The sequence below is a fragment of the Takifugu flavidus genome, chromosome 18, assembly GCF_003711565.1.
Source record: "Takifugu flavidus isolate HTHZ2018 chromosome 18, ASM371156v2, whole genome shotgun sequence".
Classification (NCBI taxonomy): domain Eukaryota; kingdom Metazoa; phylum Chordata; class Actinopteri; order Tetraodontiformes; family Tetraodontidae; genus Takifugu; species Takifugu flavidus.
Genome location: NC_079537.1, coordinates 12,574,370 through 12,593,065, shown reverse-complemented (window position 1 = coordinate 12,593,065; position 18,696 = coordinate 12,574,370). Strand labels below are relative to the sequence as shown.

The 18,696-nt window shown below is 55.9% G+C and overlaps 2 protein-coding genes across 3 annotated transcripts; both read left to right on the top strand.

Moving 5' to 3' along the window:
• Positions 1 to 2,320: 2,320 nt before the first annotated feature.
• LOC130515436 (phosphoinositide-interacting protein-like) lies at positions 2,321 to 6,312 on the top strand. 2 transcript variants are annotated; one of them, XM_057015662.1, is made up of 2 exons: positions 2,321 to 2,729; positions 5,271 to 6,312. In XM_057015662.1, the coding sequence occupies exon 2, from the start codon at positions 5,279 to 5,281 to the stop codon at positions 5,684 to 5,686; it is 408 nt and encodes a 135-aa protein (XP_056871642.1). In that variant the 5' UTR covers positions 2,321 to 2,729; positions 5,271 to 5,278; the 3' UTR covers positions 5,687 to 6,312. The 2 variants fall into 2 exon arrangements, with proteins under 2 accessions (XP_056871642.1, XP_056871641.1); XM_057015661.1 differs by lacking the exon at positions 2,321 to 2,729 and adding an exon at positions 4,189 to 4,809.
• Positions 6,313 to 12,240: 5,928 nt separating this feature from the next.
• Positions 12,241 to 17,392, top strand: foxk2b (forkhead box K2b). Its single transcript, XM_057014604.1, has 9 exons — positions 12,241 to 12,720; positions 14,250 to 14,444; positions 14,721 to 14,874; positions 14,955 to 15,101; positions 15,175 to 15,368; positions 15,440 to 15,663; positions 15,747 to 15,995; positions 16,073 to 16,264; positions 16,454 to 17,392. The coding sequence occupies exons 1-9, from the start codon at positions 12,428 to 12,430 to the stop codon at positions 16,642 to 16,644; spliced, it is 1,839 nt and encodes a 612-aa protein (XP_056870584.1). The 5' UTR covers positions 12,241 to 12,427; the 3' UTR covers positions 16,645 to 17,392.
• Positions 17,393 to 18,696: the final 1,304 nt, after the last annotated feature.

The window sequence follows — 18,696 nt, the reverse complement described above, 5'->3', positions numbered from 1 at the left end:
GCCTCAAAAGGGGGTTTAGCTTTAGCTAAGGATTCTTTAGCATGAGAAGCAGGAAGTAGAAAAGCTTAGCTAGCTGGAGAAGCCGTGACGTGCTTTTTTTCCCGTCTGCTGAATCCAGGCCTGTTTGTAACCATGGCAACCAGCGAGGCCTCTGCTGGTGCCGCTCACCTTCGGGGAACGTCGGGGTTTATTTTCCAGGGAAGGTTTTGTGTTCCTCCGTGTTTTGAGAAGCTGCTGACGCCCGTCTTGATGTCTGTTGTTCCACGGAGACGCTGGACACGCCGCCCACTTCCTGCGGCCACTTCCTGCGGCCACTTCCTGGTAGCGACAACGAGGCGGCGACTTTATTTGCATTTAGATGGAAAAACGGAATCAGGTTAACGTGAGCGAGGCCGGAGCAGGGACCCGGTGCCCCCAGAACCGCCCTGACCGCTCCTCCACCAACAGTCCAGAACAGTTACCGTGACAACGGCAGCTCAGACGTCAGAACACTGATGTTTCGCCAGAGGAGGACAAGCTCCGCTGGAGATCAGAGCTGATCAATAATCACCGATCAGCTCCACTTCCTGCTCTAACAACGACGTCTGTGTCGTTAGCCTGCAGCTGGAAGCTTGTTGCTAGCTAGCATAGCCGGACATTCCTCAGGTTCTCCCTGTATGTTAGCGTCGTGTGAGGTTAGCGGACGTTCCGGAGGAGGAATTTCTGGATCTGCAGACGATGTTCTGCTTTGATCCATGTTTCCCGCTTTTCTCCGGTGCTTTGAAGGCTTTCTTGTCTGTTTCCGACTCTTTTCCTTCTCCGTGTTTCTCTTTTGTGTTTGTTGGCCATAAACTTCAGTAAATGGCTGAGAACATCTCCCTCAGAAATCTGTTAGCGTAGCATCGGATGATGAATGTAAAACAATAAGGAAACTTTGCGGCGCCGACCAGCGAGCAGGAAGCAGCCTCATTATCTGCACCCAATTATTCCAGGGAAAAGTGCACGTTTGCTGTTATTTATGGCCTCCTGGAGCTGCTCCTCCAGGGAGGCCGCACACATGACGGGAGCGCCGAGCTAATAAAGTGCTCCAGCGTGTAAACACCACATTCGCCAGTGAGCAAGGCACCGGGGGTGGGGGGTCGATGCAGGCAGCTAATAGCCCATCCTCACACACGCACACACACACACACACACTCACACACACTCTCACAGTTCATTGTTGTGGAAGAGGCGGCTAGCATCGATCGCTGCGCCGCGGCGTTCCACTGCTGCCCAGTCAATGGTTCAGCTGCGTCTGACTGGAAACACTAAAAAGGGAAAACTGATCCCAGTCAGACGAAACCGGAACGTTTTTGGTCCGTTTAAACACGTCCAGCCGCAGTGATTTCACGCTAACAGCTAACAGCTAACTTTAACTGTCTTTAACGTCAAAAAAGCTGAATCATTTCATGCTACGTTGCTAAACTAAGCTTCAGTCTGTGCTAACTTTATGGTGGGTGCTAAGCTAAGCTAATGCTACACCTTAGCTTGGTTTTTTTCATAGAACATTTCTACAGTTTGCTAAAATTATCAAATAAACACATTAAATGTGTGTGTGTGTGTGTGTGTGTGTGTGTGTGTGTGTGTGTGTGTTTTCCCAGATATTTCCAGGTTCTGGATCTTCTGGTCGTTGTGTTTCCATCTCCAGGGAAATCAGAGTTTAGGGAAACAACATCTGCAACTTTATTATCCACAGTTACACACAGTCCCTCCCTCTCTCTCTCCTTCCCTCCCTCCCTCTTACCCTCCCTCCTACCCTCCTCCCTCCCTCCCTCCCCCCTCCTATCCTCCCTCCCTCCTTCCCTCCCTCCCTCCTTCCCTCCTACCCTCCCTCTCTCCTTCCCTCCCTCCTCCCTCCCTCCCTCTCTCCTTCCATCCTTCCCTCTTACCCTCCCTCCTTCCCTCCCTCCTCCTCCCTCCCTCCTTCCCTCCCTCCCCCCTCCTCCCTCCCTCCCTCCCTCCTATCCTCCCTTCCCTCCTCCCTTCCCTCCCTCCCTCCCTCCCTCCTCCCTCCTTCCCTCCCTCCCTCCCTCCCTCCTATCCTCCCTCCCTCCCTCCTATCCTCCCTCTCTCCTCCCTCCCTCTCTCTCTCCTTCCCTCCCTCCCTCCCTCCTTCCCTCCCTCCCTCCTTCCCTCCTACCCTCCCTCCCTCTCCTCCCTTCCCTCCCTCCCTCTCTCCTCCCTCCCTCCCTCCCTCCCCCCTCCTTCCATCCTTCCCTCCCTCCTACCATCCCTCTCTCCTTCTCTCCCTTCCTCCCTCCCTCCCTCTTAACCCCCCCCCCCCCCCCCCCTCCCGGTTTGGGACCCTTATCCAGAACCTCTGAAGGTTCTGCTGGACCTCCTCCAGCCGAACGTCTTTCCCTGCTGTCGTGAGTGTTAAACTGGAAACCTGCCGTCTCAGGACCTGCCGGCCTGGATGTTCTGGTTCCGGCAGGTTCTGGCAGGTTCTGACCCGCTGTGGTCCTGGCGGGCTCTCTGGAGGTGAGACGTCCCAGATTTAAATGACGCTGCGCAACCTTGATTCTGTCCTGGAGAGACAGCAGCAGAGCACTGGTTTCCTGTCCTGGACCAGAAGGAACCTGGTGGAGATCCAGACCAGCGGGTGGAGGCCAGAGGGGGCGGAGCCGGAGGCCGGAGGGGGCGTGGCCAGAAGACCTCGCTGGGCGACCCCGTTGACGAAGGTCTGAACTTCCTGAAGCTCCTGAACAAACGTGAGCTCTGATTCTTCTTTCAGGTTGAGAAACTCAGTCAGAACTTCTGGGTCAGTTTCAGGAATCTAAAATAGACCAAGAAGCTTTTTAGAAGAAAGTCCGAAATGTTCAACGATCGGAGGGAGACCAAACCCAGTCGGACCAGTCGGACCACAGCGAGGCCCTCTGGTCTGACTGGTTGATCCCTAATGAATCCACTGATCTTCTCCTATTTTAAGGGTTCTTTCCATGGTTCCCTGTTGGGAACTCTGGTCCTTGGTTAATCCTGTTTGAACCGGATCAGAACCTTCAGCTGGTCTGATGTGAGTCTCTTAGTGCTGTGACCTTCTGTAGGATCTTCTGGTGTCACAGAACTTTGAAAAGGCTGCAGAACCAGAGAAGCGCCAACAGAACGTTTGTGGGGGATGTTGTCATGGTAACGCCACCATCCCCTGCAGATGCTCCCCTTTATCAGGATGAAGCGGCCAACGATCCCACACCTCATCTTCTGCTCTGCACCACGGAAGGAACGGTGGGAGCACCATCAGACCAGAACCTTCTGGCCTCAGACCAGAACCTTCTGGTCTGAAACCAGAACCTTCTGGCCTCAGACCAGAACCTTCTGACCTCAGACCAAAACCTTCTGGCCTCAGACCAGAACCTTCTGGCCTCAGACCAAAACCTTCTGACCTTGTATTTTCTCACACTCACAACATGCTGCAGTTCCTGTTTCTGAGCCGAGAGGCTTCCAGGAGGTTCCTGGTTCCTCTGCTCTTCCTCCCTCAGGAGCTGGTCTGGAGGCTCCTTCCTGAACTCAGGATTCAGTCAGACCGGAAGCAGGTTCTGATGGGTTCAGGTGGTTAGAGTGACGCCTGCAGGACAGCTGCTGCTACTGCAGCCCCCTGTTGGACCCCAACTGTCCCATCAGAGGCTGGTTACCATGGTAACAACTGAGGATGAGGGATGGATTTCTTCCACATCCAATGCTTGATGAGCTAATGCTAGCTGAGGAACGCGTGACAGAGCTCATCCAGCCTTCACGGCCTTAAACCTGGACAAAAGTGCGGCGGCGCTGCCCCCTGCTGGCCGGAACACCTCAGCACAGGTGTCCTCAGGTGAGCTCGGCTCTGATTGGTGCCCGTTAGTGGGATCCGGCAGCAGGACCAGTGTCACCAGTCTGCACCAGCCGGTCCATCCCAGTACGGTCGGACCGGATCAATGAACACACCAGCAACAAGGACAACAACAAGCTGCTAATGGAGACGAGGGTGTCATGTTGCATCAGCCCCACCGCGCACACACACACGCACACACACACACACACACACACACACACACACGCACGCACACACACGCACGCACGCACACGCACGCACACACAAACACACAAACGCACACACACACACGCACACACGCACACACAAACCCACACACACACACACCACACACACACACACACGCACACACGCACGCACACGCACGCACGCACACGCACGCACACACACACGCACGCACACACACGCACGCACACGCACACACACACACACACACACACACACCAGAAGAGCAGATTAGAGGAATCACAACCAGGACTGAAGCTTCTTCACTGAGCTCATATTTGACACAAACCCAACGTCCAGATGATCACATGACCAGATGATCAGACGATGGCTGCAGGGCGTGTCAGGATCGATAGTGGACCAACGTGCACTGGAAAGTCAGTGCGTGTGTGTGTTTGCGGTCACTTCCTGTCCTGCTCCTCTTCCTCTCATGCGGCTATTTTCCGTCCTCAGCTGGAACGTTTTGGGTGTTTTAGACAAAGTTTCTGGGATCGTTCGGTGTTGGGGGAGGAGCCGAGGGGGGTTCTGTGGACCCCCCTCCCACCAGGATGTAACCACATCCCTGAGCGATGGTGATGACGGTAAGGATGGTGGTCACAGGGCTCTGGAGGAGGTGGAGATAGTGCAGGAGGGAGGATCTCCCGTCTTACTGGGTTCTCTGGTTGATCCGTGGACACAACTGGTTTGTCCTCAGATTTCCGGATGTTCGCTGGTTCCCACCGACCAAAAGTGACCGTTGAATCTTCAAAACTGCCTTGAAGGTAGGTGTCCACTCCTCACCCGCGTTTGTGTTTCCCAGAACAAGTTTGGAGGAACGCAGCTTTGATCTTTGAGGGGCGTCCGTCTCGGTCGGGAAACCTGCGAAGGATCTTTTCCAGGATTCGTGGACGTTTGACATCAAGCTCGGATTCGACGATTCAATAAAAGCAACAGGAGCAGAAAGGAAACGTCAGGAACACGTAAAGATGAAAGGAACTCCGATGATGTCGCGTCCTGACATCAAAGACGAGCATGAAAGAACAAATGTGCTGCCAGATTATCGGCTAGAAAAGGTTTTTCCCGGTGAAGATGCGGTCAGATGGATCTCCGGAACCTCTGCTGTCCCGTTTGTCTCCTAAAACATTAAAGCTGAAGCCGTTTGCTTTTATAGTTGGATTAAACATTTGTGGATGGAGGAAGCTCCGAGTCCTGAAGGATCGTTCCGCTTCTCTTTGTTCTCCAGGTCCGTCCATGCCGGGCAGCCCGGAGAACATCCCCCTGGGGGAGTGCCCCCTGTCCCAGTCCAAGGAGCAGCTGACCCCTCCGAGCCGGACGGAGAGCACCGTCTTCACGCTGTCCCGCAGCGAGTCGCTGTGGACCGGCGAGGCCGCGCGGGGCAGGTGCGACGTCTTCTGGCTCCCCATCCACTTCATGTCCACCGGGGGCAGCTTCCTGCTGTGCGGCTTCATCATCAGCGGCCTGTACTTCGCCGGCCACTGCCGCAAGGTGACCAACATCCTGGGACCGGCCCTGGTGTCCATCGGACTGATGGTTCTGGTGGTGGGCGTGGTCCTCATCCCCATCACCAAGGAGAACAGGCAGAGGTCCAACGTGAAGAAGCCGCTGAGCTACTACAGGCCTCCCGTGTTTAACCTCTGACCCCGGGCTGGGCCCGGAGCCAGCCGGCCCAGCTCCTCTCTCCTCACCGCATGACCATCAAAGAACAAAGGAAGACGAAGGTCTCGGCGTCCCGAAGGTGCTAAACTTTATTGATGAGGACTTCCTGCTGCTGAATCGCTGAAAGGCGCCTGTGAGGCCGCGTGTTGCCACGACAACGGCGTCCTGCAGCTCATTTCCATCACATTCAAATTACGCGTCTTCAGTTTGCTCCTCAGGTTCCTCGGAAGCGTCGTCGCGGACCTGAAGGTTCCAGCCTGTCCAGGAGACCAGGCAGCCGTGGTTTCCATGGAGACCACCAACGTCTGGTCACCTCAAAGCTCCTCTCCATGTAAGGAAACCATCCAATAATAACCAGGCTGAATTCGATTTGAGAGGTTTTAAAAGTTGCTGAACAATTAAAAAAAATGAGAAAGTTTTGGTTTTTTTACCTGGATGTGATAAAAATTCTGAATAAAAAAGCTGAATATCAGAAAAAAATACGTCTGCTTGCAGAATTATTCTGACTACTACTAACAACAACAACAATAACAACAACAACGATAACAGCAGCAACAACAATAAAAAGAACAACAGCAACAATAACAACAACAATAATACTAACAACGATAACAGCAATAACAACAATAACAACAACAACGATAACAGCAGCAACAACAACAATAAAAAGAACAACAGCAACAATAACAACAACAATAAAAACAACAATATAATACTAACAACAACAACGATAACAGCAGCAACAACAATAAAAACAGCAACAACAATAAAAACAACAGCAATAACGACAACAACAATAATAATACTAACAACAACGATAACAGCAATAACAACAACAATAACAATACTAACAACAACAACGATAACAGCAACAACAACAACAATAAAAACAACAATATAATACTAACAACAACAACAACAATTCTACCATCGGCGGGTTGCGCGTGCCCGTGTCGCCGCGGACACATTTGAAAGTCAAATCTCTGAACCTCTCCAGAGGCTCCTGGTCCAGCAGCACCCGCTGGGGGCGGGGCGTGTCTGCACAGGTGAGCCTCCGCTCAGGTGCCTCGTGCAGGAACCATGGAGCTGCTGCGGCGGCTCGGCGGCTGCGTCCCGCTCTTCCTCTTCGCGCTCGTGCTCGACGCGCTCGGCCTGATTCTCCTCTTCATCGGCATCTTCGCCAACTTGCGCCTCGACGGCCGCTTTTACGGCGACTTCTTCATCTTCACGGGCGCGCTGGTGGTCTTCCTCAGCCTCTTCTTCTGGATCTTCTGGTACGCGGGGAACGTGCCCGCGCCGGCGCGCGACGAGCTGAAGCGGAGCAGCAGCCGCCTCGCGCAGCTCGCCCGGAAACTGTCGGAGCGGCTGGGGGAGAAGCTGCGGGGGCCGCCGCGCCTCGGCCCCGCCGGGGGGGGCAGCCAGGCGGGCTCCACTCCCCCGCCCAAAGCCAGCCGGGTAACCTGGGGCAAATCCACCGTCAAGGCCTTCCACAACCAGGGCTACGAGCACTACCCGGACCCGGATCAGGGGAGGCCGGAGCCGACGGAAGGTGAGGAGAATCAGCAGATCTGAGGTCAGCTCAGATCTGCCGGAACCAGGGGGGTCCGAGGCTCCCTGCAGCCCCCCAAACCCGACAAAATGAATGTTTATGATGAACTCGGAAAATCCCAAATTAACCCCAGAAGAAATGTTTGAATTTTAAAGCAGCAGGAAAGTTGCTCGGTAGCAGGTGACCCATCATCTCAGACCTTCAGCTTCATCACAATCTGGGACACATGAGGGGCCGGAGCCACGCTGGATCCCTGATCCTGGATCCCTGATCCCCGATCCTGGATCCCTGAACCTATATCCCTGATCCTGGATCCCTGATCCCTGATCCTGGATCCCTGATTCCTGATCCTGGATCCATGATCCCTGAACCTACATCCCTGATCCTGGATCCCTGATCCTGGATCCTGGATCCCTGAACCTTGATCCCTGATCCTGGATCCTGATCCTGGATCCCTGATTCCTGATCCTGGATCCATGATCCCTGAACCTACATCCTGATCCTGGATCCTGGATTCCTGATCCTGGATCCATGATCCCTGAACCTACATCCCTGATCCTGGATCCCTGATCCCTGATCCCTGATCCTGGATCCATGATCCCTGAACCTACATCCCTGATCTGGATCCCTGATCCTGGATCCCTGATCCCTGAACCTACATCCCTGATCCTGGATCCCTGATCCTACATCCCTGATCCCTGAACCTACATCCCTGATCCTGGATCCCTGAACCTACATCCCTGATCCCTGAACCTACATCCCTGATCCTGGATCCCTGATCCCTGATCCTGGATCCCTGAACCTACATCCCTGATCCTGGATCCCTGATCCTGGATCCTGCTACTGCAGAGACTGATCGTCCACTAATATTCAACATTAATAATTTCATGTTCATCAGTTCATGTTTTGGTGACCAAAACATGAAAATATGGAAAATTTATTTTATTTATTACTCGGGAAGAGTTTTAAAACATTTCAAACATGTTTCAGGCTTAATTGAACATTTCAGGTTTTAAATGTTTCAACATTTATTTTCAGTTAAATAATCATTTCACTCGGCTTCGCTTTATTTATTGTATTTATTTCACCGTTCGCTGGTTTTACGGGTAAATAGTTGCACTTAAAGGTGTCACGTTGCGTTTGAGGCTGCGTTTGAACCTCCGGAAGCTTCCGTGATTCGTTCTAAACGCTCATTTCCAGTTTCACGTCTCTCCGAGGGTTAAACCTGCAGCCAGGTCCTGCTGGGACTGGTCGGACTGGTTCGTCTCCACGTTGGGAAAACAAACAGCAGAGAGCAAAGCATCCTGGGAGATTTGACTTGTTTTTCTGGAACAGTCGTGGATCAGGTCATTACAGCCGCTCAGGGGGCGGAGCTAACCTGTCACCTGAACCTGGTCACGGCGTCTCTCACGGAGGAGTTTCCGGAACCTGCGGTTCTTCTTTGTCAGCCTTTGTTGTCGGTGCTGAACAACAAAGGCTCAAATATTTGCAGGGCTGCACCTAGCACAAATATAGCAGCGATCCCTCCTTCGCTCACTCCCCGCGACACCCGGTTCAGCCCGGTTCAGCCGGGTCAGCTCGGAACCATCGCTGCTTCATGTGACACCAAAGATCAGTTAGCACAGGAACGCTAAAGCTAGCTGGAGAGTCTGTTTGTCCTTCTGGGCTCCTGTAGAACCACAAAATGATTGTGATTATGAAGAAACAATGTAAAATGTTCTTTTGTGTGTGATTTCACTTCTGATAATAAACTTAAACTTCAACTTTGATCTCAGAGGGTTTTATTGTGTCTTTGGTTAAAATCATCCGTCTTAGCTCTGGGCTCCTAATGCTAGCTAGCAAAAGGTTCTTGGTGGGACTAAAACCCTGATCAAAGGGACCAAAACGCCCGCGTTGGCGTCCTCGCCCCCCCCGGCGAGGATTCGTTACCGTGGATCTCAAATATAATCGGGCGGTTTGGTGTCGGGGACGTTGCCCTCGTGCAGCTGTGACATTAGCGTGTACAGTGAAAAGGGGCGTGGCCAGCAGGCCTCGCCGCCCCTCTACAGCCCCTCTACAACCATGAGGGTTTTCTCATCCGAAACACCTGAAAACCATCAGCCGGTTCTCCTGCTTTGCGGGCGTGTCGGGTCGGAGCAGCAGGAGATGCAGAACAGGTCGACCCGGCTGAAGAATGAAGATGGACCACGTTGCTAACGAGCCAGTCGGCCCGTCTGACGTGTTTGGATACCAGAGCGGTCACATGTCAGAGCCAGAGCTGCCGGGTTCTCACTCCTGCCGGGAGGTTCAGACAGAACCCAGCTGAGCGCCGGGACCATGGTGCAGAACAGCTGCACCAACGTCTTCCTGTCCATCGCCGTGATCCTGGATGTGGTCGGACTGCTGCTGCTCCTGGTTGGGATCTTCGCTCCGCTGAGCTTCTGGGACTTTTTCGTGCTGTCTGGACCTCTGCTCATCTTCCTGAGCCTCTTCCTCTGGGTCTTCTGGTACCTGGGAAGCCTGACCGTGTCCGAGGAGGAGCTGGACCTGAACAGACGTGACATCCTGTGAAGGATGGCCGGGCGGACTGGAGCCGAGGCCGTGGAGCTGGTCCTGATGAAGACCCGGGACTCTCCTCTTCCTCTCTGTCGCCGGTTGTGAGTGGACCTGGATCCGTTTGTGTGATCACACGACTGCAGGGGATCGACTGGGATCCTGAGTGCTGCTCTCCGGGCGGCCGCTCCTCTTCAGACCAGACAAACGGGCGCTGTGGGTTTGAGATCCGACCGGCCTGAGGAACGTCTCTAACGTGAAAACGAGCCAGGTCCATCTGGAGGTTCTCCTCACTTCCTGAGCCACAGCTGCCGAGGAGGTGGTGGTGAGCAACACCCGATCCTCCCCAGCGTTAATCAGCACTCAAGGAGCCATTAGCTCCCTCAGACGTTATTAATGTGTCCATTTGGTTGCTGCTCCTGCCAGAGGAAATGGGAGAGCGGCCTAATGGGCCTCTCCCGCTGATGGAAGCCCTGCTGCTCGGCCCGGCCCGGCCCGGCCCACCCTCCCGCGGGACCGGCCCGCCTCCGCTTTGGCCCTGAAGTACTCTTGATGGTAGATGTCATTACAATCCCAGTAATATAGTACGTTAGCGTTTCCCCGGAGACGCTATGAGCTCACGTGTTAATTAAAATATTGACAATAACTTAATTTGTACAGGTTTAGAATCTCAGGTAGTAAACATGTAAACAAGATTTTAAATGATGATATAAAACGATCGACCAGATTCAGGACTCGCCTGCATCTTTTCTTAACACAAACACACGTCCACTGCTCCTGGAACTTCTATCACTGTGAGGACTTTCAGCATCATAATCCATCTCCCCAGCTCCACACCCCTAAAGCCTGACCTTGACTCTGACCTTGACCCAAAGGGAACTCTAACCCAAACAAATCTGAACCCAAACACACACCTTTGAGATGCCCAGGACCGGACACATGTCCTCACTTTACTAGTGAAAAGCATATCCTGGTCCTCACACACACTTTTGATTGGTCTGTGATTGGGCCTGCAGCCATGCTAAACTAACATGCTAACTCTCGTCTACCTGTGTGTTGATAAAATAATTCAACCGATCAAACTGGCAGAAACAACACATCGATAATCAAGCGCACGTGTTCGGTAACGAGAGTTTCTTTTGCTTTTCTCCGGGTTCTAAAAGGTTCTAATTCAGAGCAGAACCCAGAATCAAATATGTCAAATATGTACAAATACGGGCGAGTTTCAACACAATCATCTCTTGTTTGGGTTCCTGCTCCAAATGTCTGGCGAGGTCGCGGCGGCGTCTGTGCAGGCTGGAGGCGGAGCGTGGCGCCCCCTGGTGGCCGGGAACCCTGCAGACTGTTGCATGTTTTTACTGAGAATGTTGAGTCTTTGTTGACTCCTGGGTTGACTTTCAAATGTACCGTGGGTTATTTTTTTAAGGCTTATCTAAAGAGCGTGACCTCGCTGTGACGTGGGAACAAAGAGCAGATTTGTTTCTTGTCTGAGGACAAAAATAGCAACTTTGAAAACGCCTGCGAGCAGAAATGTGATGATTCTTCTGGTGCTGCGAGAAGCAGGACGGGCTAGCTTGTGTTAGCCTTTTCTGGCAGCATTAAGCTAATTAGCAGCAGTGTCCCTTTCTTGTTCCTGCAATGTGAAAAGTGTTTTTTCAGCGCTCTAAAGGAACGAGCGCTGCCTGGATGCTACGTAGCGTTCTCGGTCGCACTGTCGCCGGTGGCAACGGTCCTCACAGGGGCCTTGGCTCAGGACATTAGCGCCGCGGTCCCCTCGGCACTCAGGGGCCTGACGGGGACTTCACACCTGAGCAGAGGTCACACTTGTTTACAAACAAGTGTCCTGCAGAGGTCAGAGGTCACTGACATCTGAGGTCACGAGGGAGGTGCCTCCTAAAGACCAGCGGGTTGCTGCGGACCCCGCTGCCGTAAATCAGCCGGTCATTGATCCAACAACGTGTAATCAGCAATAACAAATCGAACGACGTCGTCATGAAGATGCTGCAGAAGCCGGAGAGTCGACAAACCCGGCGCGGAGCTCGTGAGGGAGCGGAGGCGCGTGACGCCGTGATGCGGCAAGAGGATGAAATGCGGCAGGCTGGCGTTGACATGGACGCGCACGTCTGCCCGTTCCGCTGCTTCGATCGGCGCTTGAAACGAACTAACGATGCCGGAAAATGGCAGTAAATCGCGAACGTGTCTCTGCTGAGGCGATTGTGTGGAACGTGGACGGCTCCGCTCCGCTCCCGGGTCTCTGAAAGGCCACTTCCGCCTTTTACTTCCCTCCGGCAGCAAACGCGCGTAGTGCTACGCACCAACCGTCCTTGAACGCGTCCTCGGGCTCGTTCCCGACGCCCATTGGCCACGGCCGCGGAGCTGCGAGCGCTCCCTGCGCTCTGATTGGCGCAGCGCGCCGTCAGTCACGCCCCGTCCCGCTCGGGCCCGTTTGGTTGGTCCCCCCCGCTCGCCTTTCTCTCGGCGGTGGGTCGGAGCCGCTGTCCTGGCCTCGCATGTTCGCCCCGAAATTCCTGTTTTGTGTTTGGTGCCCGTCTCGCTGCTCGGCTCCAGCCTGAAGGGCCACACTCTGGCGCGGCGACACCGCTGAATCCTCTGCCCGGTATTTAGAGACAGAAAAGGCCGACATGGCTGTTGCGAGCGGCGCTTCTGGGCCGGTCGCCCGGCTCGAGGGCCGCGAGTTCGAGTACATGATGAAAAAGCGCTCGGTTACTATCGGCCGGAACTCGTCCCAGGGCTCGGTGGACGTGAGCATGGGCCACTCCAGCTTCATCTCCCGGAGGCATCTGGAGATTTTCACCGCCAGTGACGACGGCACGGGCAGCGGCGACTTCTACCTGAGGTGTCTGGGCAAGAACGGGGTGTTCGTGGATGGAGTGTTCCTGCGGCGGGGCGCCGCTCCTCTGCAGCTGCCGCGAATGTGAGTGCGTCTGCGGGCGAACATGTGGACGGCGGCGCTAGCAGCAGGCTAACGCCAAGCGTAACAACACCGGGTGAATGTGGCCCCGCCGGGTCGGAGGACACCACGTGTTTAGCCTGTTAGCACCGAGGCGGCGTCCTGCTCCTTCTGCCATTTTCTTTGTTGACATTTTTGTTAGCATGTGTGTTGCCGAGCCTGCGGCTCTGCCGAGCTGTAGCCGCACGGAGCGGCTCCTGCTGGGGGCTTCGGCTAAAGCTAGCTGGTCTCCCCCCCCCCCGGATGATCGCTGTTAACGGAGGTTAGTTTGCGTGGACATCCCGCGGGACCACGCACGGATCTGCGTGGTGGTGTAAACAGTCCTGCTCCCTGCCGTGCGGACATGTGAGCTAGCAGTTAGCTTTAGCATCGGCGGTGTTGTGAATGGAGCCGCTGTCGACCTGAAACGTAAACAAACCGTCCGTCCCGCCCTGTGGCCCCGCGGGGCGCGGCCCGGGCCCCCCAGGGCCGCCGTGGCCCCCCCACCTGTAGCACCTACGTGCACTTTGATCGCAGTTGTAGCAGAAATGCTCACTTGAGCTTAATCCCCATCCGGATTTACGGCCGCCTGTAGCCATTTTGTGCAGGTTGCTCTGAAGCGCTGCTGAAGCCACGTTTGGGGACTTGACCCCCATCTGGGGGTCCAGGGAGTGTTTTCCTGGGGGGGGGGGGGGACATGCGGGAGCAGCTCACGCAACCAGTGGCTGCAGTGAAACCTGATCCTGAATCCTGCTGATAATTGATTAACTCGGGTGGACCAGGAAGAGTCAATAACTGGTCCAGGACGCGGCTTTTGTGCTGGTTCCAGAGCTGGACTGGTGACGTTGACGTGGCGTCTTCCTGGGGGGTCGGGGGCCGCTGCCTGCTGGATCAGCGCCGGCGTTCCATCGCTGCTCTTTCTCCTCTTTTCACCACACAAATAAACTTGTTGCAGCTTGTTGAGGTTGTGTAAAGGTTCCAGCAGGACGGGAGCGCCCCCCCCCCCAGCGGTGCTGGTCCGGGTGGACCCGATGCCTCCCTCTGATCCTCCCAGGGTCCTCGGTCGACCCGCCTCAGAGCGGGGGCTGGTGGGCCGGGTTCCCGGGATTCCTCTGTGGTGATGTCAACAGACTCCAGGAGGGAGCGGCGCCCCCCTCCCTCACCCACGGACGGGCTCCTCCCCCCTCGCCATCCTCCTGTTTACATTCTCTGGTTGTGGGTCGGGGGGGGGGTTCAGTCGGGTCCATCTTGTCCTGTCGGGGGGCAGTAAACGGGACCGGCTCACTGCGGCCCCCCCCCCCAGTGGGTCCACGATGATCTCCGAGCAGATCTGGAGGGTTGGAGCCGATCCGTTTGGACTTTAACGGGTGTTCCGCTGACTCGGTTCTGACTGGGTTGTCCGAAGCTCCAGCTCCTCCTGGTGTCCCAGGAGTGGACGGGGGACCACGTCCCTCCAGGCGGTCCCCGGCCTCCTCCAGAACTGCTGGTTCTGACCCGGTGTTCTCTCCCTCCAGGTGCACCTTCAGGTTCCCCAGCACCAACATCAAGATCACCTTCACGGCTCTGACCAGCACCAAGAAGCTGAAGCGCGAAGCTCCGGAGTCTCCGGTGAAGCCGGTGCAGCCGCACATCTCGCCGCTCACCATCAACATTCCAGACAACATCGCCCACCTCATGAGCCCGCTGCCCTCGCCGACCGGAACCATCAGGTACCAGATCGCCCTCCAGAACTTCACGGACCTCAGACGTGAAATCCTTGGTTTGGTTTTTAAAGTTCTTGCATTACCGACTTAATGAGCCGAATCCGAGTCTAAAGTTCTGAACCCGGCCCATCAGAACGCCTGGTCTGACCCAGATGGTCCAGAACCGGTTCATGTCATGTTGAAGCAGAACCTCGGTCACTAGAACCACGGCAGAACTTTGACCCTGCTTGAGTTTCCCGCTCCTTCCGTCTGGACCCAACGTTGTCGTCTGTTTTCCCTCAGCGCCGCCAACTCGTGTCCCTCCAGCCCGCGCGGCGCCGGTTCCTCGGGCTTCAGGATGGGGGGGCGCATGGTCACCTCGGCGGAGCTGCAGCTCCTCAACGAGAACTCGCAGCCGGAGAACGACAAAGACGCCTCCGGAGGCGACAGTCCAAAGGTGAGCAAAGGTCGTGCGGGTCTGTGGTCAGAACCAGAACCGGCTGTTGGCTAACGGGTCCGGCTCCGTGTTCCCGGCAGGACGACTCCAAGCCTCCGTACTCGTACGCCCAGCTGATCGTCCAGGCCATCGCGCTGGCCCCCGACAAGCAGCTGACGCTCAACGGCATCTACAACCACATCACCAAGAACTACCCGTACTACCGCACCGCCGACAAAGGCTGGCAGGTGGGTTCTGAGCGCCTCCGGCCGCGCACGCCGCCTTAGAACCTCCCACATAAACCCGCTTTCTGCCCGGCAGAACTCCATTCGCCACAACCTGTCGCTGAACCGGTACTTCATCAAAGTGGCGCGGTCGCAGGAGGAGCCGGGCAAAGGTTCCTTCTGGAGGATCGACCCGTCTTCGGAGGCCAAGCTCATCGAGCAGGCCTTCAGGAAGCGGCGGCCGCGGGGCGGCCCCTGCTTCAGGACCCCGCACGGACCCCTGTCCTCCAGGTCTGGCCGGCGCACGGCCGCGGCGCCCTTTGACCTTGCTGCCTCTGACCCCTGACCTCTCGCCCCCGCAGGAGTGCCCCGGCCTCTCCCAACCACTCCGGCGTCCTGTCGGCCCACTCCAGCGGGCTGCAGACCCCCGACAGCCTGTCCCGGGAGGGCTCCCCGGTCCCGCTGGAGCTGGACACCTCCTCGGCTTCCACCCCGACCTCCGCCAACGTCTCCGGCAGCTCCGGCGCGGCGCTCCAGCCCAAACTGGCGGTGATTCAGGAAGCCCGCCTCGGCCACAACACGCCAGGTGACCCGGCGGGTCTTGCTCCGGGCGCCCCGCCCGCCCCGGCGCCCCTCCCGCTCCGGACCCTAACGCCGTCTGTGTTGCAGGTTCTCCCGTGGGCAGCCCGGTCCTCATCGCGGTGCAGCGTTCGCTACCTCAGACCATCAAGCCTGTGACCTACACCATGGCCTCGCCGGTCAGCACCAGCGCCTCGCAGCCCGCCGTGCAGACGGTCCACGTGCTGCAGCAGATCCCGGCGGGCTCCCTGAGCCCCGCCACCGCCGTCATCGCTCAGCCCGCCGCCATCATCAGCAAGGCCGAGCTGCAGGAGAACGGCGAGCGCGGAGAGGTCAAAGGTGAGTCCCACGCACCTGCGGGAGCATCGGGACCAGGTTCCAGATGTTTCCGGGTCTGAATCGTTGCTCCTCCTCAGTTAAAGTGGAGGCGGTTCCCACCATCACCTCCATAGGAGCCTCCAGTCGCATCATCCAGAGCCCGTCGGCGCCGCTGCAGACCGTGACCATCGTGCAGCAGGCGCCGCTGGGTCAGCACCAGCTTCCTGTCAAGGCCATCACACAGAACGGGACCCACGTGGCCGCCGCCCTGCAGGGCCCCTCCAGCTCCGGTGAGTTTGTCTTGATGAATCGGCGCCTGAGCGGGTCGGAACCAAAGTTCTATCAGGGACCATTTTGGCTCCGCCTGCAGGTTTTGGTCTCGGCCGCCAGGTGGCGGAATTGGCTCATTTTAAAGTGCTTTGACGTCAGCGGCTGCTTCCTGTGCTAACCCCGCCTCTTTTCTCGCCGTGGCGCTGCAGTGGCGGCGAGCCCGCTGCACCTGTTGGCGGCGCACGCCTCCGCCTCCGCCTCGCTCCCCACCAAACGGCAGAACGAGGACCAGCCGGGCGGCGCCCAGCCCGACACCAAACGCATCAAAACAGAGGCCGAGGCTGGATCCCAGCCCCCTGACTCGGACTCTGCCAACGACCCGGGAAGTCAGGTCAACTAGGCCGCTCGCCCCCGACCCCCCACACCCCCCCTACCACCCCCCTCCTCCTCCGGGTGCCAAACCTCCCTCTTAGATGATAAAAGTGCGTCGAGCTGAACCGGACCCTTCCACCTGTGAACCTGAAGCCACGCCCACAGGAAGCCTTAACAACAGCCCCCCGCCCCCCTCGGGGGGGGGTAGACACTCAGCTTGGACAGGACGCCACCTTTCTGTCGCATCTACCTCAGAGCAGATAGGACACCTCGGCAGGACGTCCTGACCTTCATCGGTGAATATTCCTGAACTCTGGCAGCTAGCCGCTCTCACCCCCCCGCCCGGCCCCCCCATTCTGACCAGCTTCATCAGGATGAATCGAACCCAAAGGAAGTTGGTTTCTGTTCCCCGTGTTGCCATGGAAACGGCTTGGTAACATATTTTAATACAGATGAGCAGCATAGCCTCCACGTGTATCTCCAGATGTTGACCCTGCATGACCCCTGACCCCCGACCCCCCCCGCACTTGGTTAAATGTTTGTGTTTTCATCTGTTTCTTTCTCTCCCACCTTCCTCCTCCTCTTCCTCCTCCTCCTCCTCCTCTGGCTGTGTTGACTTTGTGGTGTTGGCAGATCCCCCCCCCCATGATTTTACTGTTCCGCCCCCCCGGCGAGTCTGTTTCTGACCGTACACGTTCCAAACGATAGCAAAAGAAAACCATAATGTTCTGCTTCCGTGGAAAGATGCTTTTTTAAAATAAATTAATTTAAAGCCACTTTTGTCTCCTTGAGTCCTGAACTTCCTCCTCCCGCCTCTGGGGGCGCTGTGGGCGACAGGAGGGCGACGAGACCACGCCACCTTTGGCTCACGCTAATGCTAAAACCATCCGGCCCTGTGGAGCGTCGAGCGACGTCTTCGTGATCTGATGGTTTCCACGGCAACGGTGCGAACGTTGGTGCAGTGGGGAAAGCGAGTCGAGGGGACCCAGTCCGATGTTCCGGAGGGACGTTCGGGTTCAGGAGGTCCAAGCCCATTAGGATCGGACCAGGGTCTCTTATGGCGGTTTTGGATCATCCTGGTGTCTTTAAGGCTCCTTGGTGGAAGAATGAAGCTCTAACTTTCAGCTGAGATTAACAGAAAAGTCCGATTCTGAGGTGAAAACACAGAATTTGAAATATTTCTGAAGAAATTCTTCATTTTTGGGGTTAAAAACCACCAAAAACACAATTCCATAAAGAGTTGGGGGTGCAGTACCGCCACTGACCGCGTGGCGTCAGTGCTGCGTCACCAAAGGGAAATAAGAGGAAGGCGCTCTTCTTTTAGCATGCTAGCTAAATGCTAAACATCGTGTCAGCGGGGGTCCGGGAGACAAATCCAGCCAGAGGACAACAAACCACGAGGTTCTGTTCGGGATCCCGACGTTCCCAGAAACATTCCTTGTTTTTATTGGGATGAAACCTCGGCGGGCAGGTTCTCCCGCTGTCATGGCAACGTGCACACGATGCGAGATGCAAACAGCTCGACCTTGACGTGCGCTGCTTTGTTGACACTGTTTCCAGTTCAGGAACCTTCTGGTCCATCTTCTCTTGACCCCTGTGTCACCTTTAGCTTCTGTTAGCTTCTGTTAGCCGCAGGTGCACAAGCAGAAGAACAAACCCGATGGATTTAAATTTATTGGTTGTCAATAGCTTTGTAATTTGATGTTGGTCGCAGGCAGAGGCACCATGCTAATGCTAATGCTAACGAGGTCCAAGTAAAAGCGTCATTATTTCCCTGACTTTTGTGAACATAATTGTTTTCTTCCCCGAGGCCTCTGAAAGCTCCGTAATCACTCGGAGCTCCAGGATGGAGAGCCCGGTCTGGGTTCCCACGGAAACGAGCGTTTCTTAGCGCTGCAGGTGTGAGCGAGTTCGTTACCGCGGCAGCTCATGATCACCATCACGTTAGCGTAGCCGACTGGGACTGGACCAGTGTTTAGGTCCCAGTTTGCCCAGTGTGGGGGGGGGGGGGGCAGTTGGGGTAAAACGGGGATTTAATGGCGCTAGCAAACGTTTCCTTTCATCTCCTTTGGTCCCAGCT